Here is a 13,621-nt window from a genome sequence, read left to right as displayed (position 1 = left end):
GATGGGCTTAATAGTATCTAAATTTTGCCTACCTTGCGCGTTTGTCTTTCCTTCTCGTAATAAGCATATAATACTAACATTCAATGATGATGTTTACCAAAATACAGGGCCAGAAGCGAGGTGAACTCGTTCGACTCTCTGCACCTACGAAGAGGTCCGTCTTGCCGCAACAACGGAACACACACGCACACACGCAAGCAATATTATGCAGTCCTGGATATGAGCAACGTTTGAATTCGGTAAAACAAGCAAACAATAACGCTATCAATAACATTTATGCAAATCTGAAAATCTCCGACGCGAAAGGGCATACCGTGTAGCAATGCCCATCGGGACTGTTGTTGGTATTAAAATATGCTGTACGCAATTAGCTAGTGTCACTTGCTATAAATCAAAACTGGATCAAAACCTAGAACCGTGCCACACAATATCGTATTGGCGAAACATCACATAACACTGCTGCTTCTGTGAGGAAGAAACGCATAAATACCTTTTTTCGGCTAGGCAGAAAAAGATACACGAACAAGCCAAATTGACCCAGAGCAAAACATTTTTGTGAATCGTCGTTCAAACAAACGCAACACAACTATATACACATTTAGACGCACGGTGATGTCCCCCTCGTTAGTCGAAAGCCCCATGGGCCGCGGAAAGGCCAACGTTTTCTCAACGATCGAACATCAGCAGTCAAATGTTGAGGATGAAAGGTGTAACGTGGGATGAAACGCAAACGTAACCATCTAACACACCGCTCTGTATTCCGTATCAAACGGGGTATTAAAATCACATTGTCGGCGGGGATGATGTGGATACGATTCGTTCGTCAACTAGTACCATACCGTAATGTATAAAAATTGTCCAATGTTTACGCATCCCGATTGCTTCCGCAGTCCGCAATAGGAGATGTGAAGGTTGAGTCAAACATCAAACGTGGACAAGACGAGTGGAGGAGGTTCAGAGGGTTGTTAAATTCTGTGTTGCTGCTATTCGCCTGGTCGTTTAGCTGTGTGTATGCCGTTTTTGCGGTTGTTGTCACCCCGGCTACCCAGGACAAACGTACCGACAGATGTTTAGATAGGAACGTATTTGCCCTTCGGTTTGTAAAACAGTTGTCCCTTTGCTAGCCGCTTGGTGATCTCGGTTAGCAGGAGGCGCTTTTCCTTCTTGATCTTTTGCAGGACTCCCTTATTTTCCTGCGCTCGTCGCGACAGGTATGGCAGGACTTCGTTGACTGGACCGTACGGGATGTATTTGTAGGCGGAATAGCCTGCTTGACCTGCGTGGGGGTTAGCGGAACAGTTAATGAAGATGCAAGGTAAAATGGAACATCTCCAGCTTCTTCCAGTATTTGTGCTTACCTAACGGGAACGTGATATAATCACACATGCCCAATAATTGACCAAAGCAAATCACTTTATCTTCCGGATGAATACCAATCTCCTCCATCTTCTTGATAGCAAACCGGACTGTATCCTCGTTGTGCGATGCAACCATAATGGCAATCTTTTTCGGATCAATATTCGCATCTTTGAGAATCTGTAAAACAAAATCGTTCAAAATTACAAAGACGCAATAGAAACACGCTTCGGGAATTCGAGCCTTACCCTGATGCGTCTCAAACACTCGGTTAAGGTTTTGTGGTACATTTCGGTTGTTGCTTCAAAGGAGGGATTCGTTGGATCTTCATAGCCAAGAGCGGCCGCACGGGCACGCTCCTGCTCGATGTACGCTCCGCGCACAAGCTTCGCTCCGAAGTAGAAGTTCTGACGCTTGGCTTGCTCCAGATCCGTGCACACCTGCAAAACGCATGGGTAACAACGAGTGGGCATTAGAATCATCACGAAAAGACCAATTTGTGTGAGTCGGGCTTACCTCCTTGTATGTGTCCTTCAGATAACACTGATAGGTGTTGAACACAATAGCCTTTTCGGTGTTATACTTGCGCATCATTTCGAGAGTAATTCGCGAGATGGCAGGTTGGAAGTAGGTCTGCTCGGCGTCAATCATAATACGTACGTCAAGGTCTTGGGCAGTCTATAAACGAAATTGGAAATTTAAATCATACCACATAGTATCACAAACATGCAAAGGTTCGTTGGAGTCTGTCAACTCACCTTAACAATAGTGTTCAATCGTCTAATCATGTTACGGAACATTTCCTCTTCTTTGGGTGGAATCTTTGAGATCAAGCGACGCATTTGACCGGTAACCGGATCCGGAACACGGAAAGTTTCGCTCAGCTGACAGTCCTCGTTAATGATACCGGTCCATGGGAAAAGATGAAGAATACTGAATAATAAAATAAAAACAAATACATTACTTAGATGATCCTTTGAAAGAACATATATGGTGGATCTTTTATACATACCCATCTTTGTCCGAAGTCACCTTTTTAAGAAACTCCTTCACCTCCGCCTTATCGGACACGTTGCCGAGATAACGTTCGAGATCTTGTATGGTTTTGTGATGCGTTAAAATGTTCCCGGTACTTCCGGCCAAATCCATCATGTACCGGCGAGCTTGCATAATTACTTCCGACACTTGAAGCTACGTACAGAAACATGATTGCTCGTTAAAAGTTGTTAACGAATAAAATGTACCTTTAAAATACAATAAAATACATACTAGCAGCTGTGGTCGACCAAGAGCTGTCAGTTTAATAGCAGTGATACCTGTACCGAATGTTGCACCTGGAAAGATAAGGAAGGACAACAAGTTAGTTTACATCACATTACTTCACTATTTAAGGTAATTTGCAATAAACTTTTAAAATAGACATTACACAATGACGAGGCTACACAATTAAAAGCAATTTAAAATAGTTCCAATACAAGAAGCACAACGCAGAGACACATCCTTTGTTTATCTCCCTGTGCATTCCTGATACATGTTCTAAATAGACGGGATTTTAGTACTGCTACAGCTGTTGGTTCTCATGAAACTCACCGGAATGGAAGTTGGAATGTGAGCGATTCTCTCGAGTGTGGTTGGATTTTTTTGCCACACACAAAAACACTCATACGGGATGAGAAATTTACCGCCGAAATTTTCCCCACCCAGTGTTGCCCTCCTGCGCCAGTTTCCATTTCTATTCGCTAACTGTTCTCACACTTCCCACGCTACTGTTATGCCCAATCTCTTTCTTACAAACTTAAATAGGCCATTGCTGAGCGGAAAAACACAAACCATTCTGTACGAATGGTCAACTATGGTTTGATCCGCGTGACCAACTTCAACTAACCACTTACGTTGAATAGACATAGAGTTCCTTTTGAATGCTAATTACAATGAAGGATAATTTATCAACTTCTAAGGAAGCAGTAGCAATATCCGCGTATTGTCATATTCAATTAAACACTTTTTGTTTTAAGAAAACCCCTAAATTTTACAAATTCCTGAATATTATTATAAAAAGTTGTTTAACTTATCCTTGAAAATTGAGGCCTTTGCGCAACTTCCTCAGAGAAGATAATTTGAGCAACACGCATAAGGGAATTGCAAAGGTAGCCGACAGAAGGTCAATGGCAGAAACACTATCTGGCAATCAGGTTTTGTGCACCGACCGAACGTCTCCACACCCCAGACGGACAAAAACGCGTGTTTCTGTTTTCGATGGAAGAGTGTAAAAATGTAACAAGAAAATTGTGACCCTTCTGCAGTCCTACCCCAAAGCAATAATACGTTTGCCCCATCAACGCCCAAGGGCATTGTCTGAATTTTGCGATCAAATGGCTACCGCACGCAAACCTAGCAATTTCTTCTTGCCGAATGAAAACTTGGCCAAGCACAAAAGCTCAGAAAGGGAGAGAGAGACATGGACAAGCATGTGAGGAGAGCGAAATAGTGGTAAAATACATAACATGTTTTGATACATCACGATCACAAACCCCCGTCTTCTTGTGTTACCCTTTGTTGGGAGCGTAACCGGCAGCGTTCGAATTGAGACCACAGTCACCGGAAGGAAGTCAAGCGTACGAGGAGAATGACGAGAGAAGACTTGAAAGTAACTCCATACTCCATTCCCCAACACAACTTGATTCGCTCTATCGCCGTCAGGATGAGCAGCAATAAACTAAAATTCCAAACTCGGTTGCGGGTCTGCCGATTGCAACGTGGTCATCTTTTAGAGTGTGTGCAAGTTGCGGTAAACTTTGCGGTGGTAGAGTTTGCGGTAGATTCGTAGATGTCGGGTGTCTCTTATTGCATGCACCATTTTTTGTTGTTACCTCCTCGCGCTACGTCTGATCATGGCACGAGGAACAAGTCTCCAAACGTAATCGCACCAGAGCATTCTCACTGCAGCTGTACATTTGTCAGGTACGGCGGTTCGAGTGCATCGTTCAAGAAGACATGCTCATTATGCAACCGTAGCAAATTCAGCGCCGTTCAGCAAATATTTTAACCTGGTCTGAACTCATTTTTAGCATGAGCACGTGTTGCCAAAACAGTACGATGCACGCTGATGGACAATTACCCTTTATCGGTTAGCGTTTCGTCTTGGGAAAAGTATCATTTTTAGCAAAATGGCTTTGTTTGATCGTAGGTTGCTCTCTCGGGACCTTCTAAAAGTGCATATATTCTCCGAATCTAACCGCATACCAATCCATCATACGTACCTTTGACTGCGTCGAGACATTCGAGGAAAGTTTCCATGTTGCGTTCGCAGGTTGCTTCATTAAGGTAGAAGTAAGTCCTTGCACTCTGCACCTTGTACCGCCGATCGGCGAACGTTTTATCTACGCTGTACTGTGGCAGCGAGTCAGCACTGTCTTCCGATAGGTTCGTGCCCGCCGAAGATACAGAAGCTCTGAAAGGAAAAACGGAACAATATTACAATTTCGTTGTCACGAGGGTGCTGGATTTACTGGGCATCGGTTGCACTTACTCAACTTCACGCTTTTCTGCCTCCTCTTGGGATAGATCTTCCTCTACCGAGTAGTCAAGAATTGGTTTAACACCGAACGAACGCAATCTAAAATGTGTGTCGAGAGTGAAACATTTAATTTTTGTCCAAAATTTTGAAATACGCTTCTTATAGTTTGTTAGTTTTAAAAAAAGATAAACTTATAGGTTATACTATTGCACTACTTTCAGAAAATCAAAAACAATTTGTACAGTTAACACAAGATGAGTAATTAAACATGAAATGTGTATTGAGATTCTTACTGTCTACAACCAAATAAACTGTGGCTGTTCTCATGGGAATCCAAAGAATCCAAAGTTTCACATATTTATAGACACAAAAAATGCAACTCTTTATGTTTTGATCCACTCCACAGTGCCAACAGGAAGAATGGTATAAAAAAAATTGTACTCGTTTGTTGCTAACCCCTGAATTGCAACAAAGCTCATGCACTTCTATTGGTAATCTTAATGATTCAGTAACTGAATTGTAGAGTACAACTTAGTTTGTATGCTGGATGCCAATGTGTATATTAGACCCAATGTGTAAGATCATGTTCAGTCTTCATAGGATACCGACGTGCTGTACTCCAATGATTGACAATCACTCTAAACTGAATGTGTATGATCATGTTTTGTACAGATGGGCAGGACACGTACAGGACACGAACGGATACAGGGAAAAGATATGACTGTGCTGGTCACTATGTCACGCGGTACAGATGATGGTATGCAAGATATACAGAGAGACGGAACGGACGCGGACAGGATGGACACTTTAGACAAGTTGGGATAGTGGTGCGCTGTCCCAGAAAAGGTATGCTTCCGGAACACACGGCAACCAGGGCACGGGGGATTGGTGAAATGAAACATCACGAACGGGGATGTGCAGTAGAGTTAGCCGTGAGTGTACAACTGCGTCCATCCCGGTCGAATTTCGCATGGATGCATTGGTTTTTATGTCGCACTTTCACAAACAGGGATAACGTATAGAAATAGAAGGAACAGACACCTTTCTAGTGTTGGCACGATCCGGATACGATCCTCGCCTGCCACAAAATGCCCATAGAACGTCTGCTTCATCAGATAGATAAACAGCCTGTCGCCGAGTATGGCTCGCATCAGTTTCATTAGCTAACGGTTCGAAGAACGTCGGCAAAGCAAGCGGTCCCGCAGATTTCCGACCCCGCATCCACGCAGAAGCCCGCGATATGACCGATACGGAGCGAACGTGCAGTTTTGGTCGATCGGGCACAGGTCGGTCGTCGGATCCATTATTGCGTCAGATGGCAGACATTGGCATTGGGTATTACATATACGTATTTTATCCGCGTCAATGTGGGTGGTTTGGATTTGTTTTTTTTTTGTATACCAAAATTTTACATTTATCATGTTTTTGTTCGTTTTTCGCAGTAGAAACATTTAATAGTTTAAAAGGAAGCGAATCCACGGATTCCAATCGGTGGGACAAAATGTAAACAAGGTGATGTAATTTATTATTTAAAAAAAAGATATATATAATGTGTATGAGGAATGGGGGAAAAAAAGAAAGAGAAAAAGAAAACGAAACAACGATACAAAAGATACAAAAAGAGGAAAAGAAAAGAAAAACAAATACCATTAGAAATACTACTAATCGTTAGCGGTTACATGTACCTTTCCAGTGTTGGGACTATTTTGAGCTGATCTTCACCAGCCACGAAATGGCCATAGAAGGTATACTTCATTGCCAGCGTAAAGAGCTTTTCGCCGAGTATGGTTTGCGCGACTTTCATCAGCTGTAATCACGGTTGGACGAATTTGCACAGGCGGAGGGTGGTGATGTACCGCGTGATATGGTACAGGCGCAGGGCAAAGGTGGTGATGATGATATTTGATTTTTTTTATTTAATATTACATGCACAAAGGATGGCACAACCGATTGCCATCACGCAACGGATGATTTTGTGTTTGGTGTTTTAAGTTTGTCATGTTTCGTGTGCCAATTTTGCGAATTTGCGTGATATATTTTTTTTTGATAATTTTTGCATCAATTCCAATTTCCGTTGCGTATATACGTACGCCCATCATGCGTGTGTTTAATGTGGAATGTTTGGAGTTTTCCAATATTCATTGCATATCATCATCGTTCAATGTATGGTTCGAGGTATGGCACATTCGGGCGAACAGGTATGAGGACGTAGGTACGTTTGGCGTTATAGACGGCATAGGTGTACGATGTGGTTCGAAAGCCAATGTTTTGTGTTTTTGTTCCAGGATCCAAGATGATGGATAGTGACATGCGGACAGTTTGACATCGGATCAGTTTAGATGGTAATGAGTAACCGCATGTCGATGGTCACACCATGACATGCAGCAAGAATCATTACCAGCCATAGCGTTTATCGGGCATTTCCGTAATGTTCCAATTGGGTGCAATTTTGTTTCCGAAAGGTTGTGTTCCAATTTCGTGCAGCAAAATGAAGTGTAAAGAAGGCAAAAGCCGGCAACAGTGAAACGTAACGAGAAAGAGACAGAAAAAGAGAGGAGAATACATTGGTCAGATGTTAGTTACACAATATATAGCTGAGCATGTCTTGTTAGATATAAGGTGTGATATATACATTGTCTATGTTATAACATGAGAATATAGAGGACACAGGGAAAAAGTTGGAGGTGGGTATGCGCATGCAGCCAAACAATCGACCACGAAACCGTAAACGTCTGGTGAACTTTGGCGACTTATAACAAAATTGGAATACATTGGTTTATTCTGCCGGTTTACGTTTAAAATTTTTAAATGTCCAACACTGGACAACTTCTTGTCCATTGGACTACATCAGGTGCAGTACAACTTCTTTGACTCATCCATCTTCGGTGATATCCTGATCGACGGAGATCATAGAATTAACATTGGAGTTCTTTTTAACTCTCTATAAGGGGCATTAAAGCCTGCACTAAACAGTAGTTTTCAAAGAAAAGCAGACGACTGCGTGCAATGACTGATGATTGTGTAGAATTTAAACATTCAACTCAGGATCAAGTCGGTAAAACCCATTTTTGAGTTAATCTACCAACTATAAAAAACATGCTTGCGAGATAATCAGACGGGATTTAAGTTTTAAGTCCACGCTCGCACTAACGACATTCGATTGTCAAGAGAGCAACGACACTGGTTCACTATTCCTATCAGTATCTTTAAAAATGGAGTGTCTAATGATCTTTGCCAAAGTTCACGATAAAGTAGACACGCCTTTTAAAAAGTCATACACTAAACCAATATTTGGAAACTTGCGGTGTGTACTGCACTTCCTCAAACAAACAAAAAAAGTCCGTTTGGCCAACCAGCACGCACGCCTTCGCTACGGAAATCTAAGCAATCTTGCTCATTAGGACATAACTTTAATGCCTCAATTCCTTCCATGTGCTCTCCGTTGACCATTTCGCTAGTCTCGTTTCATCCAACCGCAGCTCGCTCAATGTCACCGCAAGATCATGGCAATTTGTATTCCATCTTTGTGAATTTGGCCGCTTCGCGCTGACATTCGGCTGCTACGGCATTCGCGGATCGTAAAAGCATATTCTGGAGGCTCGTAAAATAAACTAACAGCTCTGGTTGGCAAGTTGCGATACGAAAAATAGAACGTCAACAGCTCGCGATCACGCGATGGTTGTCAGCGATCGATCGCACACAGAACATTGTATGAAAATATGGCCAAGCAATTCCAGCGATCCGTTACCTAAAACAAATCGATGTGCAAGTATCTTTTTTAGAAAATTTGTCAATATTTGATTCATCAATGTGACTAAAATTAGAACTAAATCCAAAGAGCCTTGGAAACAGGGCCAACTTGTAACAGCTAGATGAATCATGGAACTGGGCAAAACGAAATTTATGAAGCACTTTGCAATAGCTACACGCGTGGCAGTAACGTTTCCAACCGGCGATCAATATCAACGTAGCGTGTGCGAGAGTGTCTGTGCCGTGTGTCAGCTGAGCCAGCTGAGCAGCAGAAAAAAAAAACCACCCCCATCACACACCCGCATATCGCAATGTGCCACGTGCAATGATGCATTATGCAACTAAGTTGTACACTAGATGGGATTAAAACCATCGGACGGCGCATTGAGAGCGACGGCGGTGCCCGGCAAATGGTGACGAATGGCGCAAGCGGTATCGAAGGGAAGTGAGTGCACAAACACAGACGCCGCCCTCAACAAATACTGTCATCGGTCTCAGTAGATCGGCGCCGGCGACCCAATCGTACGAGACCGCAAGCGTCTTAGCAGAAACCTTCGTTAGCGAAGGTTCCGCATCGTTGACGCTAACCGGAACGCTTGCATTGCCAAGGTCAGGCGCTGTTTTATTGCGCGCTGCACATGGTCCACTAAATCCAGCTCCGCAAAATAATGATACATCCCTGGGCATTACCTGCGCGAGATAAACGATCGTGTCCTATGGTTGCGACTTTATCAGCTGAACCATCATGATCAACGAATGCTCTCGTTGTGCACCACTAGACAATCGCCGATGCGATTTTCACAGCCGGGTTTGTGGTAAGATTTGGTAAATAGCTGCGATACAATGTGTTCGCTGCACGTTTGCCAAGATTTTCTCGCAAAAAGTTTGCCACTGCACAGCGTGAAGGTGTGAGATGTGCACGGCTAAGCTTTGCCCTTTATCGTCGCCACGTTAGACACGTTAAACGCGTTTAATTAGCGCCATTGAAGCAATCGTGCACGCAAGTCGGGACGGGAGTGGAACAATGTGTCCACATCAGACGTCATGGATTAAATCTGCCGCAGGCGGTGTCACTGGAGTTCTCCACGACAGAGGCGGTTTGCACCGTTTGTGGCATGATAACACAAGGCATGTCGCAAGATCGCGACACACACAAAAAAAAACTATCGAGGTTATTCGGGTGGTGAAACGTGTTCACCGGTCGACAACTTAATACGTCCACTGTTTGCAGAATTGTTTATCAGCTTTTCGTAGCTTAAAAAAAAACGCATGGACAGAAAGCTAAACCCTCAATTATCATTGCACCACACAGATCGGCTGCCGATCAGGTGATCATGTGTCAGATCTAACCGTAAAATGACACTGAAGGTGCCAAGTGCCGCGAATGTTGTGAACAAATTTCCACCGGTTTGAAGTGGTTCTGGTTCTGTATGCCTTCGGAACTCTGTTGCGAGCAACATGTAAAACAATTGCAATCAAACAACATGTTAAAATAGGATCGATCCTAATCTCGCTTTCCATTGCAGGTCCTAGGGTAAGATCAAACTGTCACTACCCTTTGAACATTTTCTCAGCTGTTGGCACGGCTCGAAATTGATCCGCTCGTAGCAGCATCATTGCAACGGTTTAAATATAGATCACAACCACTCGAAATCCCCCTCGTTCGATTGCATTTCCCTGTTGCATACGGTGCCAGTAAGGGGATTGGCCTTTTTTGGCACAGTTACGATAGGCGAGAACTCAATGTAATACAAGATATTGGCCACGCTGCGTTAGCAACCTGGCCCCAATCGACGCTGTACAGCGCAAGAGTTGGGATAACGCTCGAATATCCCTAAATTATCCAACTATCAAAAGTAATTAAGTTAGTCGTGCGTAAACTGTACGGCTTCCGGAACACGCGTGGATCTCGTGATCACCGAGGGACACATTTCGTCCATATGGTTCGCTCCTCTGGGCACCCAAAAATAGATGCTCGGTTTTCCAATCCCATCCTCCTGGCGGACGGTTGTTTATCAGTGGTACGTTATCCTTTTGCCAAAAGTGTACTCTCCGGTTCCCATGTATGACTTGACAACAGGCTTGTACCCTACGGGACAAAAAAAAAGCCAAGTGTGCGTACATGTTACGCAGTTGAATGATTCCTGGGGATGGGACCTACAAGCATGTAAATGAAGTCTGTCCTAGTTTTGTAACGGTGCGCGTTTGTTAACAGAGGGCGCCAGACATCCTGCGCTTTTTGAAGGCGGAAAAACAGGAATATATGTGTGTGTGTGTTTGTGCGTGTCTCTCAAAGCGGAAATTCGAAGCGAAAGGATAATTTTAACATAATTGTACGTCAGCTTTTATCAATCGCCCCATCGCCGCACATTGATAGGTGTGCCACACTCGTAGACAGGTGTGTTTGACCATCGTTCGGTGCTTCATGCGTCACTACCGTACACCATCATTCGCGACTTCATCATGTGATACTGCTCATTTAGCAATTTGCCAATCATTTGTCGTGCGCGACGCAGTGTGTTGAGCGCATAGGAAGAAACGCATGAATGGGAATGAAAATTGATCAATTTGTGGAAGGTGCGCTTTAGGCTAATGGAGAACCAATTGCCTTTAGTGCAAAAATTACAAATACCTGAGTGGTAAACTATTGTACCTTCACAACCACTAATGGGCGAAAGTTACAATTGCAAACATCATGTCCTACCAAAAACCCAGACACACACACCCACACATACTACTGCAGATCCCTTAAATGTCTCACATGATCCGTGACTTTCGGCAATCGCGTGACGTCGTCTAGTCGCATCTGAAGTTGTTTCTGCCCACCTTTTGCTACAGCTTAAGTGAGTGAACCAACGAATCTAGCAAGGAAACAACCCACGGATGTTGCCAAAAATACACACTCTGTTGGGTGTTTTCTTTCACGAATGTTAGAATGAAGCACCAAAAAAAAAAAAAGGTCAACCTGTTCATACGAATCATACTAAACATGAGCACGAGACTTCGAAAAACGCGAGCACGGTGCTGATCGTCTTGTTGCCAACTTTTCCTAGATCCCAGCTGTGCACGGGGCAATGTTTTGTGAGCGGTTTGTTCTTCCTATCGATTGCTGTTTTCCGTTACATGTGTGTGTGTGTGGGCCCGTGCACATTAGATTTGAGAGATAGATCATCTTTTGCAAAGAATAGTCAAGGAATACAGGCCACGTCTGGCGGTGGCGTGTTATGAGTGTTCGCAAAATACCACAAACAAAAAAAATCTAACCAGTGTTGTATAAATTTAGCACACACTTTTAAGCTATGGCACCACCATTAGGAGGTGATTTTCAGCCCACGCAATCGTTACCGTATCTAAGAGCCAGGTAAAAAGCAAATCAACTGCTACAAAGGTTGGAGAGAAAATAATACATTATTCCAACTCCTGCAAGCCTATTGGAGAAGTAGAGAAATTGTTGGAAGTTGTAACTCTACCTAGTTTAACGATCTTTAATCAACTTTGCTTCACATCAACGTTTCTCCAAGCATTGCCACATTCTAACGAATCTGTATAACTTGTACTGCACAAAACAACGTCTTTGTAAGCGATCGCGGTGTTGATTATGCAATACGAGTTGTGCAGTTTCTGTTGCCCTGGGCAACATGGGCAACGATCGCAACAGTTGCCTGAGCGCACAGTAAAGCCGCCCAAAACCGATGCTACAAGGCGGGGCAGACCGCAAGTAGTTGCTTCTTGTTCTAAATGTGTCGTCGAGGGCAGGGCTGGTTCATAAATATCCTTTCGCTACCGATGATCACATGCATCACAACAACGGATCGCGGATCCGGTTTTAAGGATGTTATGACATCCTATCACTAGGCCATAACTTTGCTCAGTGTTACGGTGTGCGCAGCGAAAACATTAGCCACTTCTATTGATTTGTTGTTCTATAATGCTACAACGAGAAGATGAATTAATAAATTACCATCAGCCAAATACGTTTGTGTTGGTATGAAACAGTTATGAAACAATGCCATCAAACTCACCTAAAACATTGGAAAGGACAAATTTAAATAAATACAAAAAAAATCATAAAGACGACGTACGAACCTTTTTCATGCTTGGCGTAACGACTTTTAACTTCTGTTTGGTCGATTGTTAGCTTACAGGGCAGGATGGAATTCGTGTGCATGCTTTGAAATATGTTATGTGTGGGAATGTGGCAATCATGGGGATATTGTTTAGAACGGCCAAAGGTAAAAGAATTGATGAGGTACAATCGAAAGACAGCTGGTCGCCTTTGCAAACACTCGCTTCGTAGGCAGTATTTGGACGAGTCTTGCTCGATTCCTCGACTTCTCGAGAGCCTTCCGAATGCCACGTGAAACACTGGACTCCACCAAACCCGTCCCCAGAGCGTCCTTACCTTCATGTTGTTTTCCACAAGAAATTCCGAGGAGCATAGCACGTACACAAAGTACGCCCGTATCAACTCGAACGTCGTTTTGCTCTTGAAGGCAGCGTGCGGATCGTTGAAGCTGACGTCAAGTGGATCCCGTTGCGGGGTGGAAGGATTGTTGTCCTGCTGTTGGCGTGCACCGGTGGCCACGGGTGAGGCAGCCGCCACCGTAGTCGATCGCCAGCGGCGGGCACCATCGAGCGAGTATCCTTCGAGGGCGAGCCGATGGTTGAGTGCCGCCAGAATAGCACTGGGCAGCGGGCCCCGGTTGCCACCGGCGTGCATACCATACTGTCGCAGGAACTGTTCGGATTTCGAGTACGTCAGACATCCATTACCGGGCGCAGACGGGGAGGTTACCTTGCGGGGCACCAGACTATTGCAGCGCGATACGGTACGCAAGAAGGCCATGCCGAGCGAAGCAATCACTGAATGAACGCGCAAAAAATGTGAACAGGAGCTGCGGTGTTTTTCTTGCACGGAGAATACACGTTGCTAGCAGTTGGGAAGCTTTTATTCTCCAAATGTCGGCTATCACAAACACTGTACACGCTTTTCAACAG

The 13,621-nt window shown here is 44.0% G+C and overlaps 1 protein-coding gene across 1 annotated transcript; it reads right to left on the bottom strand.

Annotated features, from left to right (window-relative positions):
• Positions 1–1,070: 1,070 nt before the first annotated feature.
• LOC128708393 (proline dehydrogenase 1, mitochondrial) lies at positions 1,071–13,469 on the bottom strand. Its single transcript, XM_053803370.1, has 11 exons — positions 13,026–13,469; positions 5,915–6,036; positions 4,886–4,972; positions 4,617–4,807; positions 2,626–2,690; positions 2,369–2,547; positions 2,115–2,289; positions 1,873–2,034; positions 1,605–1,796; positions 1,359–1,536; positions 1,071–1,276 (listed from the first exon to the last, which is right to left on the bottom strand). Exons 1-11 carry the CDS (start codon positions 13,467–13,469, stop codon positions 1,071–1,073), a joined length of 2,001 nt encoding a protein of 666 aa, XP_053659345.1.
• Between the last annotated feature and the right edge of the window lie 152 nt (positions 13,470–13,621).

This window comes from Anopheles marshallii, chromosome 2, assembly GCF_943734725.1.
Source record: "Anopheles marshallii chromosome 2, idAnoMarsDA_429_01, whole genome shotgun sequence".
Lineage (NCBI taxonomy): Eukaryota > Metazoa > Arthropoda > Insecta > Diptera > Culicidae > Anopheles > Anopheles marshallii.
The sequence above is the reverse complement of the archived record's forward strand: the minus strand, read 5'-3'. Positions and strand labels throughout refer to the sequence as shown.